At 35.9% G+C, this 16353-nt stretch overlaps 1 protein-coding gene across 2 annotated transcripts; it reads left to right on the top strand.

The window, feature by feature from the left end:
• Positions 1 to 2272: 2272 nt before the first annotated feature.
• map2k4b (mitogen-activated protein kinase kinase 4b) lies at positions 2273 to 15831 on the top strand. Of its 2 annotated transcripts, XM_007257212.4 has the most exons (13): positions 2273 to 2647; positions 7581 to 7616; positions 8160 to 8192; positions 9303 to 9405; positions 9515 to 9689; positions 10270 to 10389; positions 11217 to 11336; positions 11421 to 11472; positions 11667 to 11794; positions 11921 to 11998; positions 12136 to 12284; positions 12435 to 12480; positions 12880 to 15831. In XM_007257212.4, the coding sequence occupies exons 1-13, from the start codon at positions 2524 to 2526 to the stop codon at positions 12991 to 12993; spliced, it is 1278 nt and encodes a 425-aa protein (XP_007257274.1). In that variant the 5' UTR covers positions 2273 to 2523; the 3' UTR covers positions 12994 to 15831. The 2 variants fall into 2 exon arrangements, with proteins under 2 accessions (XP_007257274.1, XP_007257275.1); XM_007257213.4 differs by lacking the exon at positions 8160 to 8192.
• Positions 15832 to 16353: the final 522 nt, after the last annotated feature.

Raw genomic sequence — 16353 nt, 5'->3', positions numbered from 1 at the left:
AAATATTGTTAGTTAACCCAAGGGAAGTAAAACAGAAACTTGAATCATGTGCTTAATAGGTTTGCGTGGCAATAACTCTCTGTCTTAAGCACGCACAAAACCACACAAATAGGACTTTTTTCCAGTGTATTAATGTGCCTGACTATATGCAGGTTGTCTAGTCTCAATAGAGTATTGCTAATAGAATAGGACTGTTTAAGCAAGAAAAAACATGAGCCAATTGGCATCGTGCCTAATGCCTGGCATAGACTAAGTGGGTATAAAGCACTCCAGCAATACCTTTGCTATGGGTTGATTTGGGGAGTTGATGATGGAGGTGGGCTTGTGTTCTTATAAAATCTTAACATAACAATGTTCCTGTCACTGAATGCAATTATATCCTCATAGCAATGTTTCTAAATCTAGTATCTAGTTTTCACTGGACAGTAGATACAGTTACTGCAACAAAAGCAGAATAAAACTCGTTTAATTACCCTTGATTTCAGAACAAGCAATGAACGAGCATGTGTCCCAATACTTTTGAGACCATATAATATATAGTTTAACTATAAGTTTTGTGCCTAAGACTATATGCGTATGGTATGGAAAGTGTGGATTGCTGATGTTTTTTCTGTGTTGCAGAAATAGGAAATTAAGGTGAGACATAATTTAGTCCATTGGGATTTGATTAGATCATGAACAGCAGGCGTTCAAAGTGAAAAAAAGACAGGAGGTTAGACCCAAACGCTAGTTCGCAGTCAACTGTAAAAGACAACCTGCCTCCTTCAACACCTCCACAGTACCACCTACCTACACATAATGGAGACTATTTCCGTATAGACACTGGGAGGGGAGTGGCCGTGATGGGAAAGGAAGAGAAAAACATTCCATAATGTTACAAGTTACTACAATTTAGTTCATGAGTCAGAGCAGTCCTGCTCTGGGATTGCGTGGGCTTCAGTGGACTCTCGGTGGACTCAGTGGACTTTCTCAATGAATCTGTAGTGACACCACATACTACAATAAACACTACTAAGAGCATACTATGAAAAATGGTCTTTCAGGAGGTAGACAGAAACATTTACTTTTAGGTATAAGGAAATTTTGTTTTACAATAGAGACTGGGAAACAGTCTGACTGGAATCAGTGAGTAGATCAGTGTGTGTGTGTGTGTGTGTGTGTGTGAAAGAGAGAAGAGCGTAGAGAGGAACTATAGCTGATATTCTATTCAATGACATTAAAACGTATTTATAGCAATTTGTTTATAGCGCTGCTGAGAGTTATTGCCGAGCTATTGTTATTTGTGTGAATTGTTGTTGACCTATCCTGAATCAAGTTGGCAGCAGTTTTAGTCATTCTGCTGATATTCTGACTGCGGTGAGCTTTTAATAAAGAGCTCATGCTGCATCGTGTGGATTCTTCCTCTCGCACACCACACTGTAATAGGTGTTACTATAGTGTCTTACGTTTGACTTCTGTTAGTGGTCCAAATGACTGACTGACAATAAATTTAATAAATTCCATGAAATTCCATTATAGGCCACCCAACAAAGCAGCAGGATAGTGAGGTGTTCCAATCATATTTTAGAGTTTACAGCGAATATAGTTATAATTACAAATTACTTATTTTGGAACTTGTATTATGTATGAATGGACGAATGAATGAATGACCGGGTCAGTGTAATTAGTTACTTTTTCTGACTGTTTCCGGCTAAATTTGAAAATAGATCCAAATAAAAAATAATAATAATACATTCATTTTCCCATGGTGAATTTTCCATGTTTTATTCCTGTATCTCACAATCAGAAGAAAAAAATAATTCTAGTTTTTATTTTTCCACGTTTTCAGAGTATACCATAATTTTAATACATTATGAAAACAATGGAGAAAAAAAAACTGAAAATTGAAAACCAAATGTTTCTTTACTAAACTACATGAAATTATAAAATTAGAAAGATTTGCATCATTGCTTTTTTTATTTGTCCTATAACGGTCAGAAAATAAAGTAATAAACGCTACACTGACCGTATGCATGCGTGTATATAAATAATAAATAACCTAGTAAACAGCTAAGTAAATGAATGAATAAATGCATATAAGCGATTTTATTTTTTAAATGGGGTAAACGTATATGTATACGGAATAAATAAATTATAATAATTAACTTAAATGTGCTTTTTCCCCACATCACACAATTAAACTACCCTGTTTTTTTATTATTTGTTTTTTTGTAATACAGCAGTCAGGTCGTCACTGGAGGCTCTTATTTTGAAGCGCAGTTTTCCCGTGTTGGAAATCCCGTGCCCCAGCTCGCTGCCCCGCACTCTCCCAGCAGTCAGTCGGGACTCCGAGCAGGACTTCTAATGGAGCCGTGCTGTTAACCATCCTGCTCCTCCTTCCTTCGAGCAGGCGATGCGCTGATCCCGCGGCTGCAGCGACTGTGGACTCGCCCGTGTTCGCGTAGCGCAGGGCGGGCGCTGATTGGTTTTGTTGCCGCTCTGCGAGCTCTGCTTCTCCCGCACCGCCCAGACCGAGCCTCCGCCATGGCGACTCCGACTCCCAGCACCAATTCACCAACTTCTTGCAGCGGCATTAACGCGGGCGGTGCGCTGCTCCCGCACCACCAAATGCAGAGCCAGCACATCACGACGATGAGCGGCTTACAGGGTGAGGAGTGAGGGGGACGCGGTGTGGCTAAATGTGTTTGTCGGAGCTCGTCCAGAGGGGTTAGGAGAATTAGCGAGCTAGCGTTAGCACTGTCAGTGCTGGTGTTCTATCAAACTCTTCTACCCATCTATATGTGCTACTTAGCGGCTGTGCGCATGCGCAAAACTTTCAGTTTTACTGTTTTCGTGTGTTTTTTTTTCTTTCAGTGAGTCAGGGTTTGTACGGTCTTAAAAACCTGAAAAAGTCATGGAATTTGAAAATTGTAATTTCCAGGCCTGGATAAGTTTTGGAAAAAAAAACACCAAGGAAGTTTTGGAGAAGTCAAAACAAATACGTCAGCTCAGAGTTAATTCAGTAATTTAGTTCTCAGGATCTGACACATTTTATTATTAAAGATTGTGTGTCAACATTTTTATCAGATTCATTTTAGACCTACTAAATTATATTAATTATAATTATATTTTAGTTGATTTTTGTTTTTATTGTCCATGTCCTTACTGATGTTTTAAAAGTCGTATGGTCATGAAAATGCATAGAAAAGTCATTAAAGAATAATGGTAATTTATTTATTAAAACGTATATAAGCCCTGCTGAGCTGCAGCAGAGCTGCCCAGGCAGTTGGTACAAAACCCTGGGATGTATTTTTACTTTCTGGACCTGTTATCCACCTGTAGTTTTTCCTAATAATGTGTTATTTTTTTCCCCGGGTGCATTGTACAATCGGAACTCGCAAAATAATGTATATAAATGTTTTAATCACCTGTATTGCCTTAACTTTATCTTGATACTGCGATTTAGGCTATTCAAATACTATGCCGACACTTCTACTGCCAGCATGTTCTAATTGTTTGTATTTTTACAGATAAACATACAGTAAGGAAGCAGGATTTGACAGGGTAGCAGAACTTGACAGAACACCGGCAGGACAGAGATAACATAACTCACTACACGGCTAGCGGCTGTTAGGCCCAGCTCGGCTGAGTTAGCTACACTGCTAAGCTACTTCAGTGTGAGAAAGCTTTTATTAATAGTGAGTCAGATGGAAACACTAACTAAATCTGTCACTTAAGTTCTGAGAAACTAATTTAAAACTCAGTACTCGCAGTTCTTCTACATTACCTGACTATATATCTGTTTGTTCCGTGTTAGGCCTGGACTGATTGTGTTGTTTTGACTGTAGCTAATGTTAGTTAGCCAATAGAAACCTCAAATAAACTAGTTAACTATAGCTAAGCTAGCTAATTTACATAGACCCTATTTTATTTCACACTGACATGGGCCAGAATTCACAGATTCTGACATTTATTCCACAGTTTTTGTCGTTTTCATGTCATATGTGAGAGATACAGGGCATATACTTATGCATGTAGTGTTTGTTAGATATGTAACCCAGCACTTAATTCCAGTGCTAAAGTTATTTTTAGTTTTATTAATAAATAGTGTTACTTATGTAACCAACTAGTTAACTCTCTATGGCACAGTGTTGCCCTCAGGAATTAATAAAACGTTATAAATGTTTATGAACATTAACATACAAATAAGCACAACAGATAATATCACGATCATCAAATGTTATTGAGCTCATGTTCATGTATTGTGCAATAAGTCGATACTGTAATTATTGTGAAAGGCCTATATAAAGTAATAATATATGAGAAGTCAGATTACCAGGATGACATTCTGTAGAAGAGCCTAAACCATTTAAAACCTTTAAATAAATGTTCCTTTTTTAAAAATTCAACATTGAACAATATTATTAGGTCATATTAGGTTGTTCATAAAGGTTCTTTTTTTTCTTTAACCCTAAAATATTTATTGAACCAAAAAGCCCCAATAATAAAAAAAAATGTTTTTTGCTATCAGGGTATAGATATCTTTGGTGTAATTCTGACTGAAATTTGGACATAATTGGTACATTCAAATTGTATGAAGTAAAAGTGTACTGTTACAAACAGATATGTTTGTATTATTGATAGAAAATTTCTGGTTATGTAATTTCTCAATCATCTATTAGATTAGAATAAATATACTTAAACACCTTAAAATAGAAACCATGTTCAATACTCCTAACTATGGAAATGAACCAAATGTGACAAAACGGCCAAATCTTTCAGAGCAGCATAGAGGCACTGTAATGTCATATAGTCCATGGCAACTATGTGACATCACAGACAAAAATGTTACAGGAAGTCCTATAGACAGTTACTTCTTCCTTAATGTGTAATGCTCTAAAAGAATGGTTAAAGTTGTGAAAGTGATATATTTAAATAAAATAAGTAAAACCATGAAGCTGTTCTTCCATTCAATGGATGACAGAAAGCCATCTGATGTGACAACTAAATGCCTGCTAGAAGGATGTTAACCATTATTAACAATACGTGAAAGCATACTGCCGACCTATGAATTTTCTGTGATTTAGATGTTTACATTAATTGGACTACCTGTGTAATTATTTTATAGTAAATAAATTGAGATATTGGTATATATTTACTTTGTATAATAAAATGTAATTTATTACATAATATCAAATTATTTATTTATTTATTAGCTAATTTATTTAAGTTTCTGTTATAGTCCAAACCACAATCAAATTACAATCAAATACATCCTTTATGTAAACACTGTTTTTATCTCCTGGTGTTACATGAGTTCAGTCAGTAAAGATGAGATGAACAGTATGTGATGAATTTTATTTTAGTTTATGAATTGTTCCACTTGTTTAGACCATTGTAGATTACTTGTATTTGGTTGCTTGTAGTCTGACACCATTAGGTAAATTTTGATATGACATCAGTCACAGTATAGCATTCATGCAAAACAGATGCTATTCCTACAGCTAGAAAGAACACTGTGATATGTAGTGTGGCTAACTAGTTATATAATTTTGATTCTAATTTGATCCTATTTCAGCAAGTATAATTAAATTTTTTTGCAAAACTCTGTATGTGTATATATACAGGTGCTGGTCAACGAATTAGAATAATTTGAAATAGTGCAATCATGAAATTCTTTGAATGCATTTTTTGTGCAGAAAGCAAATCAGGTGTTCACCGCACCTGTCCTACTCGTTAGACTAATCACAGAACTCGTTACCTGGAATAAAATTTGCTCAGCTGAGCTTTCCAAAAGGCCCATTTAGGCCATTTAACTGTGACACTGTTGTTTTATTGAATTAGAATAATGGAGAAACCGTTTCATTGAATTAGAATAAATGCTCGAATTTTTGTTTTCTGTGAAGAGTGTTCACTGTGCAGTATAAAGTCAGGGTTGAGTAGAATTTCTAAGTTGTAAAATCAATCATGGGTAAGCAGCGCGACCTCTCAACCGGAATAGTGGCTCAAATTCAAGCCCTTCGCCAACAAGGCTTGACCCAAACTAAAATTGCTGAGCAGCTCGGCATCAGCCAGTCTTCCGTCTGCAAAGCTCTCAAGAAAAACTGCAGCAAGCGCACCAACTGTTCCGGCGTCCAAAAAACTTCTGCTCGCGACAACAAGCAGCTGAGAAAGATCGCAGTCAGCAACCGGTTCAAGTCCACTTCCGAGCTCACCGACTTGTGGAACAAGCAGACCGGCGCTGACGTCTCCAGATCAACCACTTACCGCCGTCTGCGCGAACTCGGCTTCAAATCTCGCGTTCCAGCAGTAAAACCGATGCTGAACAAGAAACAAATGGAGAAACGGCTGAAGTGGGCCAAAGAACACGGCGAGTGGACTGCTGAAGACTGGCAGAAAGTGGTCTTCAGTGACGAATCACGCTTCTGCATCTCCTTTGGTGACCAAGGTCCTCGTGTCTGGCGTCGTGGTGGCGAAACCTACAACCACGAGTGCGTGAAAAGATCCGTCAAGTTTCCCCAGAGCGTTATGGTCTGGGGATGCATGTCCCCTCGAGGTGTAGGGAAACTCTGCTTCCTGTCAATGAAGACTGTCAATGCTGCCGTATATCAAGATGTTCTGGAAACGTTCCTGATTCCGACTGTTGAGGAACAGTTCGGCGAAGAAGACTTCATATTTCAACAGGATCTTGCACCGGCTCATGCGGCAAAGTCGACCAAAGATTGGTTCACTAAAAAACAGCTTGAAGTTTTGGCATGACCGGCCAACTCGCCTGACCTCAATGTCATTGAAAACCTTTGGGCCATCGTCAAGCGGAAAATTCGCGACAGAAAGCCTACTACGCTGGACCAACTGAAGCAGAACATCGCCACTGCCTGGGAAGCTGTGAGTGCGGAAACTTGCGACAAGCTGGTCAAATCGATGCCGCGGAGACTTCAGGCAGTCATACAAGCCAAGGGGGCAGCCACAAAATACTGAGAAAGTGATGATTGTAATTATAATAAAAATTATTCTAATTCAATGAAACGGTTTCTCCATTATTCTAATTCAATAAAACAACAGTGTCACAGTTAAATGGCCTAAATGGGCCTTTTGGAAAGCTCAGCTGAGCAAATTTTTTTCCAGGTAACGAGTAATTAGTCTAACGAGTAGGACAGGTGCGGTGAACACCTGATTTGCTTTCTGCACAAAAAATGCATTCAAAGAATTTCATGATTGCACTATTTCAAATTATTCTAATTCGTTGACCAGCACCTGTATATGTGTGTGTGTGTGTGTGTATATATATATATATATATATATATATATATATACATACATACAGTGTTTTGCAAAAAATAGTGTAATTATACTTGCTATATATATTTATATAATTTTGGAGCATTTTATTAGCCTGTTTAGTATGCCATTTTTACACAATGTAAAGAAGATCTAGATTCACCAGATTCAAAATTGGACATACAACATTTATGTAATAGCACGTTTATTTTTTGATAAAGCAAACTGCATATTTTTTTCTACAACCAACATTTTTAATCATGTGTTTGTTACTTTGGATCGTTCTTGATTTATAACTGTGTAAAAATTTGTAAAATCCACAGAGTCCAACTCATGCTGGAGGTGTCAAAATGAAACAGGTATAGTTACCTTTTTTGTTGATCTGTCGGCCTGTCTGTCCATCTATCTGTCAGTCTATATATCTATATACTTGTCTATGTAGAGAATTCTCATTAAATTGGTTTCTTCACCTACTTCAGGTCAACTGTTTAGAAATTACTTCACATACAATGACATGGAAAAGTATTTGTTCCCTTGTTTTTTTGTTATACTGATCTTTTTCAGATGATCAAACCCACTTTAATATCAGACCAAGGTAACCTGAGTAAATATAAAATGCACTTTTAAATGATAATTTTAAATTATATTTGTCTGATATTAAAGTAATGTTTGATCATCTGAAAAATTTAAGTATGACAAAAATGCAAAAACAAAAGAATACCGTAAGGTGGAAAATTGTTTTTCACGCCACTGTAGTTAGATTTGTATGTGGAAATTTATAGTACTTTTGGTCTATTCCATTTGCACTATCACAGCTATCCTACTATCCTACACCGTTCACATTTCCACTGCACTTCATTCCATCTCTGTTATCATGCTCATAATGTATTTGTCTACTGTAGGGTTTCAGATAAATCTGTCTGGTGTGCCCCAAAGTAAGTGTGTGCTTTTGTTTTGCTTTTGTTTTGGGCTATTTTGAAACTAAACTCTAACAGCATGTTTGAGGGGAAAAATCTGTCTACAGAAATAGTAGACATTTCTGTGGAGTTCCTGCAGTAGTGTTTTTCTCAGAACTCATCATGGTGTACACACTAATTCTTACAAAGGATTTAGCAAAAATGCTTCTTAAAGAACCAATGGGTGATTGTTCTTTAAACCTTTTAAAGGTTCTTCCCACCTTCACAAACCTTTGTTTTACAAACATTGTTAATTATGGATCCAAACTTGTTTCTGTGTTACTTTGTTCAACAAACTTTTTACCTTTTTTGACCCGGTTTACACCACTGTAAATGCATTTAAATGCATCCATCTGTCCAAGGAGCATTTTACAATCAAATGTAGTGATCAAATGTAGTGATCAGGTCTAAACAGGATCTTGGTAGCAAATGTATTTTTAAAGGGTGCATTAAATGCATGGATCAAATTAACAAATGCATGAATCAAATCTCACTTAAAATGTTTTTAATTTGAAAAATGATTTTAATTAAATCTAGTAATTCTTCTTTGGTTACTAACATGTTTTAATGTGTTGGGGTAGTTGGGGCAGCATGAGTAAGGCTCAATTTATTGCCTTAATCTTTAAATTAATTGTAAAGTTGCAATGTTAAACATGCCCTAATATGCTAAATAAATAAAATAAAATCACAGTTTGCACAGTTTCTCAACACAAGTTGACATACCAACTCATTCACTGTAATAGGCTTTTCCTACAATGGTGGTAATACTGAGGTCATGTCTGTATGTTGTACAATGACATAATAAAATAATTATTGTGTCAGGCCTAAGGAAAAGAACAAAAATCAACAAGTTACAACCTACAGCATATTCATTCATAGTGTGCCACCATATTTACCACAATTCATGCCGTACCACAGAACATCTTTACATGTCACTACATGTTCTACCTACATGTTCCATTTATCATCTAGAACAGTTTGAGGGCTTAAAAATGTACAAAGTGTTTGGATCTTCTCATACTCAGTGTCGGCTTTGTCCAGCCCTTTTCTTGTCTTTAGTCTGCTAAATCTCCTCTTTTTCTTTCTCAGGTAAACGCAAAGCACTGAAGCTAAACTTTGCTAATCCTCCGATTAAACCAAATACAAGACTTCCCATCGCTTCGAGCACTCCTTCCTTCCAGAACCCACACATGTAAGTGGGCCATCACAAACACAGTGGTTTCAGTTTCTGCAGCAGTGGATATTCTTAAGGTTCTGTAGGCACAAACTCATTTCACCAGGCCTTCTGTGCTCACTTTCAGAGAGAGACTGCGCACCCACAGTATCGAATCATCTGGGAAGCTGAAGATCTCTCCTGAGCAGCACTGGGACTTCACTGCAGAAGACCTGAAGGACCTGGGGGAGATTGGTCGAGGAGCCTATGGCTCTGTCAACAAAATGGTTCACAAGCCTAGTGGTCAGATCATGGCTGTCAAGGTGAAGCACAATACATGTGTAGTGAATGTTATTTTTTTTAATAATACAATATTTTTTGTGTAGGGCTGCAACAATTAGTCGATAGAATCGCCAATGTCCATTATTTAAAATTGTTGACTTCAAATTTCATTGTCAACTAATAGATAATTTGTAACAGTAACTCATTACACAAAGTGCTGGGGACAGAAGCGCAGTAGAAGATGGGTAAATCTCTCACTCACACAGTTTACACTCAACTTAGTCTGTGTCTCCAAAAGTGCCCAAACACAACAGATTACATATTTAATCACTAATGTCAGTACATTCCACGTTTAAACAACATCTAAACATTTAAATGCTTTTAAACTGTTAAATCTCATGATCAGCTGTTTCTATTGTTTTAGATATGGAGGACATGGCAGAAATGATTGATGACTAATCAGAAAAATAATCAGTAGATTAGTTGACTACCAAAATAATCATTAGTTGCAGCCCTAGAAGTAACTGATTATAATGTAATAAATGTTGGTGTTTTTTATTTATTATACCCTGGGATAAATCTGGTTTTGGTCCTACTGATTCATGTTTTATCCTGTTGCAGAGGATTCGGTCCACTGTTGATGAGAAGGAGCAGAAGCAGTTGCTGATGGACCTGGATGTAGTTATGAGGAGTAGTGACTGTCCCTACATTGTCCAGTTCTATGGGGCTCTGTTCCGAGAGGTGAGGCCCTGGTAACACACTTGTGGACAGTATCTGTAAATGCCCACTGTCTGAATTATTGCAGACTTTCTACATAATATGGATTTTCTTTGGTTTTAATAGTATGTAGAAAAGAGTCCGATTCCTCAATATGGTGGAACGAAACCTCTATAACCCTTCCAACTTATTGGAAATTGAGATGGCATGTTTTATTACATGTTAAATACTAGGCAGAAAGAAATTATCTATATTGTAACATATGGCATTATTTTATTCTTAAATACTGTATTGATTTTCAAAAACATAATATTGATATCGAATCATTAATTTGCATGTAAAGAGTGGTGGTTAATTTAGTGGTCTATTTAAATCCCAACCACTAGATAGATGTACTCTGTTGTTCTAATTGGATGAAAAATAAACTCTTTTTGTGCTCAGATTTTATACACAATAGTGTGTTTTTATACTAAGACAGGTTTCCTAAAATTTACCTCAAACAAAAAATGTTTTGTCTGCAGTATTGCAATATATAACAATATATTAAATCATAACCTCTGTATCGTGATGTGTACCAAATCCCTCTCCTTATTTATGAATTTTAATTATTTAATTAATTTTGCTGCTCTTGATTTTTTTTTATGTCTGGCATACACCTATTCATAAAATAATGAAAGCTACACAATGTGTAATGTTCATCTCAGGTGTTTGAAAGTGGTCATGTAGTATACCCCCAACTTGTAAATCCTGTGCGCTTGTAAGCAGTTAAGGGGTTGAGGATTGTCTGTGGTCCTGGTAAATAAACAGTAATTATTGTGTGTTGATAGTATTTTCAATCTCTTTTTTTACAGGGTGACTGTTGGATATGTATGGAACTTATGTCTACCTCGTTTGACAAATTCTACAAATATGTATATTGCTCGTTAGATGATGTCATTCCAGAGGAAATATTAGGCAAAATTACATTAGCGGTAAGTGCATTATGCCTTTATATGCATATTGTTGTACTGCTGCGATGAGAAATGTTGATAAAATATTTATATTTTTGTTTACAGACTGTGAAAGCACTGAATCACTTGAAAGAAAACTTGAAAATAATCCACAGAGGTAAATGAGTTATGCAAAAAGTGTAGTGTGCCACCTAGTGGAAAGTTTTTATCACTACACTGAATTTAAAACAGACTTCATGATAGAAATATGAGGGAAGAAAAGAACTGTACATTACATCTTTTTCTGTTTAAATATTGTTTTTAATTTACTTTACTTTAATTTAACTCTCTTTCCCCTCCTATACATTTTAGACATCAAACCCTCCAACATTCTCCTGGATAGAAATGGCAACATAAAGCTGTGTGACTTTGGCATCAGTGGACAGCTGGTTGACTCCATAGCCAAGACTAGAGATGCTGGATGTAGACCCTACATGGCTGTGAGTTTGTGGCAACCTTATTATTCACTAATAAACATTTCTCTGATGTTTATCTTTGCCATTTTCATTGAATTATAACTGTGACTGTACTTAAATGTACAAATCTGATTTTTTTTCCCCCAACAGCCTGAAAGGATAGATCCCAGTGCTTCTAGACAAGGCTATGATGTGCGTTCTGACGTGTGGAGTTTGGGAATCACGCTGGTAAGTCATTAATTAATAATAATAAAAATAAATCTCCAAACAGATATTGAATTATACTGAACAGTCTCATGTAAAAACATGTATCTTTTTTAATGTAAAATTAGCCAATAATTGTGTTTTAAAATGTTTCCTCTTAGTACGAGCTGGCCACGGGCCGTTTCCCGTACCCGAAGTGGAACAGTGTGTTTGATCAGCTCACACAGGTGGTGAAGGGAGACCCTCCTCAACTAATCAATTCAGAGGAGAGACAGTTCTCTCCCAAGTTCATCAACTTTGTCAATCTATGGTGAGTGTGAAATGTTTTAGTTCTGTTTGTTGGTATTTAAAAATGCTAAAAATGTTCTGAAATAATATAATTACCAAATAAATTAATAGGATATTAGTATATTATATTAATAAATTAATAATTGTATTAATAACACTTGTTTTTTCTTAGCCTTACAAAGGATGAGTCAAAAAGGCCAAAGTACAAGGAGCTTCTGGTAAGTAATGCAGATTAACGAATTTAAATTCTCTTAATTTCTATAGAACTTAACAATGGTAGTTAATACGCGGACATGCCGAAAGTCTTGGGATAGCATTATGTACATTGATCATGAAGTGTTACTTCTGGTGATGGCTTAGGAATGCCCACACCTGTATAAGTTGTGAGGTGTTAAACAACAAGACAATCTGGCAGTAAGACATTCAAAGCAGGATGTCCCACACACATTTTGTAAATGTCAGCGCAGCATTCTTTAGGTTCATGAGGCATTATATTAGTCCCATATGTTTTGGCGTAATGTACTTCATGTACTTCATACGGGAATCTAACTTTTAACATTGTTACATTTTATATTATATTGTTGTTGAGATTCTTCCTTTTTCTCCCCCCTCTGCAGAAGCACCCCTTCATTCAGATGTATGAAGAGCGAGTGGTGGATGTTGCCAGTTATGTGTGTAAAATTCTGGATGAAATCCCCGCTTCCCCAAGCTCTCCTATGTACATCGACTGAGCGCCTGTATGGTATCTGTATGCAATGCAGTGTAACATGGCAACCATTTGGTGCATTGTTTCTTGATCATGGTTACACACTGCTTTTAAGACATGACACTCAAAAATCCCAAAACATTTTGTGCAATAAGGACGGGCTTTCATCTTCAAGCCGTTAGTGTGTATCGGTCGACTAAAAACAAGCCAACTCCGTTCAGACTAGAACATGGTGGTTATTTTATCTGATGTATCATATTTATTTTAATGCCATATGTAAACTTTAGCTGAGCTTGTTTTAGAATTAAGGACACAAAACTTGAACATTTTCATTCAAGACACAATTAATTAATCAAAGCAGAGCTTCTCTTCGTGTTCACGGGGTATAAATGAGTGTGTGTGGGTAGGTGTAATATAACATGCAAAACATACCAAAACAATAAGTTAGCGTTTTTTGAGCATCAATATAACGAACAGCTATCTTATGCAAAAGTTTGGGCACTGTTCAGATTAATTTTGTTGATTTTCCACACAAGAAACAAACAGAAATGGCATTCCTCTGCACGTTTTCGATATTTCCACAATGCCTCTTTCCTGTTATCTTTCTGAATTGAACATATAAAAAAGGAGATGTTTAATGTGACATTACATTTGCACAGTGCATTTTGATAGATAATTTGCTTAATGTATCAACCACACAAAAAAGTTACACTTAGAAAATCGACACAGGTAATTTGACTGGTGTTCCAAACTTTTGAGATATATAAACATGCATGCTGAAGTTTGGAAAACCCAAACTTGTGGTCAAAATGTGTTACTGTGAATAGAAGCTAAGCAAGTAGGTAAAAGTAACTTTTTTTCACTCATTCTTCCTGGTAAAAAGAAGAGTTTGGTGAGACTCGGCTCGTCTTCCATGCATTACTCTCCTGAAGTTTGTCTACAGAGTATTGATGATGATCAGGTTAGGACACTGTGAGGACTATGATGGTTATATTTGTGCAGGTGCGCCGTAGAATAGTGCCCCACCCCCCCAGAGTCCACTGAATCCTTAGGCTTCTTTTCCCACAACAAAGTTGTGCAAAATAATAAAGATTAATTGCTGATCTTACCAAACATTGTTTTTACATTTCTTTTATAATTATTTCACATAGCAAATTATTTACATTAATCTGTATTAGGTGCTGTTTAATGCAAATAGACCACTGCGTGATATATCATGTCGGAACACACTTTCACATGCTCTGTGCAATTACACATTGTCACCAGAGAGGTCTTCAGATCTCTATATTGCAAAACGTGTTGCTTTTAACTTTACCGCTTAACTATTCACAGTAACAGACATTTTGACCTGCAATGCTAAAAGTAATCATTTCTGTAATGTGGTGGTCATTTACGTCAATACTTGTACAGATAAATAAAACACATTAGTTGTGATCTCACATTGTGATGAAATGAATGAATATGCAGAAGTATTGTTTAGCATAAAAGAATTTGTTAAAAGGATGGTTGGAAACTTAACTCTAGACCTTTTGCTCCACATAATTGGATATCTGTTGATTGTTTAGGGTGTTTGGGAGTTTACCAGTTTTGTAGAATTCCAACATTTCAGCCATATGATTTCTGCCATATGCAGGTGCCATTGATGTGGGAATGGAAAGGAGAGGATGATTGATTGTCTGTTGGAATTGATCTGTTAGACTCCATCTCAATCACTAGATTTCCAGGAAAGTGAACCATGTTGTCTAGATAAAAAAAAATCAAGCTATCCTTTTAAAGTAGCTTTATTTTATAAATATGCAATTTTAACTCACCAAATTGTATTCACTGCATTTAAGGAAAAAGTCCTTCTGGTGTAGTGAACACTTAAATAGAGCCTGCAGGACACTTCTACACAATTGTAAATGTGTATAAAACTTACTATATAACTTTAGAAAATTACAGATTCCTCTGCAAAAATCCTTTGCTTTGTTGTTTTCAGAAGTAGCTTTGTATTTGCTGCTTCATAGAGTCTGCCTCTTTTGCTGAAATTGGCATGTTCTCAGCAGTCACAGCATGGCATGTTGACTGTATGGAATGTCAGTGATCAGTGTCCAGAAGTCACAGTTTGGGTTACTAGTTTTGAAAGAGAAACATGGAACTTTGCCAAAGCAGCCTTTCAGCAACTGATTTGACAAAATTATAACATGATGCTGCCAGATTTGAATGACAATACCGTTTTTTTTTTTTTATTATTGTATTTTTTTGGTACCTAAATAGAAAAATGTAAAAAGATATTATCTAGTATCTGTAAGACCTAGTTATGGTTAAACTCTAAATACTTTGTGTGTGGGTACCATAATAAATACATTTCCCCAATATTAAAAGCAACTTTTCAAAAGGTAAATAGTGTACGTTACAAATGAGTAGAATATTTAATATTTAGAAGGGGAAATATGATATGGGTGATATGTATCATTACATTGTATCACTATTAAGAGTGGGAAAATATGTTTTAAAAAAAAGATGTTCACACTGTGAAAATATTTTAAGTGTATGTTGTGAACTCAAAAGAAAATCTGTACAAAAAATGTAAAAAAAAAAAAAAAAATGTAATAAGAAGATCTGCAGGGATATTGCCTTATGTCTGTTTTTGGAGAGATTAACCTCTGACGCGTCTGGGCTGTTTGTCTTATTCACTTCACGTATTTAAATAATATTCATGAAATCTTAGTGTTCACATAGTAATGATAAGAGCTAAATATCTGCCTGCAGGTCAGTTGTGATAAGGCTAAGATGTGACTGTGACCTTGTCCTGTTTTTTTTTCTGTAAGATCTGAAAACACAAATGGGCTCAATGCTAGAATAAATCCAATCAATTAGCTTATTTTGGCCTACTGTTGTTTGTTTGTTTGTTTTACAGTAAGATAATTTTACCCTTTTAAACTCTGTCCACTACAATGGACATTACGTATATCCTTTTTTTTAATGTTGTGTTGCACATAACACTGAGACTAACTGTTGTCCATCAGAATAGAGCATGAATCAACCAGTGAACAAACGAGGCAAAGTAATAAGAGCTAATTTTTGTCCATTTTATGTAGACACTTTAATCATGGTTAGATTAGTTTACTGTGTAGGAATGGTTTGTGACATAGAAAGTTCATTATTAAATATTAAAATTAAAATATTAAACACAGACTTCCAATACAATTAAATAGTTTGGTTAATTGGATTTTACTGGACATTATAATAGAGTCTTAGATTCTTCTTTGGTGTGCATTAGAGGCAGAAAACAGCATTTTTCTCTTTTCCATCACTGCAATATAACTCTGGTATGAAAGTGTTATTAAACACTCAGTTGTGTTGGGTCAGGTGTAGAGAAGGGACCGATCCGATCCTGTATCCT

The sequence above is a fragment of the Astyanax mexicanus genome, chromosome 15 (assembly GCF_023375975.1).
Source record: "Astyanax mexicanus isolate ESR-SI-001 chromosome 15, AstMex3_surface, whole genome shotgun sequence".
Lineage (NCBI taxonomy): Eukaryota > Metazoa > Chordata > Actinopteri > Characiformes > Acestrorhamphidae > Astyanax > Astyanax mexicanus.
The sequence above is the reverse complement of the archived record's forward strand: the minus strand, read 5'-3'. Positions and strand labels throughout refer to the sequence as shown.

Coding starts and splice junctions, on each gene's coding strand:
- map2k4b (XM_007257212.4), top strand. CDS start 2,524: ATGGCGACTCCGACTCCCAGCACCAATTCACCAACTTCTTGCAGCGGC. Junction 11,473..11,666: donor CTTGAAAATAATCCACAGAG/GTAAATGAGTTA, acceptor TATACATTTTAG/ACATCAAACCCTCCAACATT. Junction 12,285..12,434: donor ATCAACTTTGTCAATCTATG/GTGAGTGTGAAA, acceptor GTTTTTTCTTAG/CCTTACAAAGGATGAGTCAA.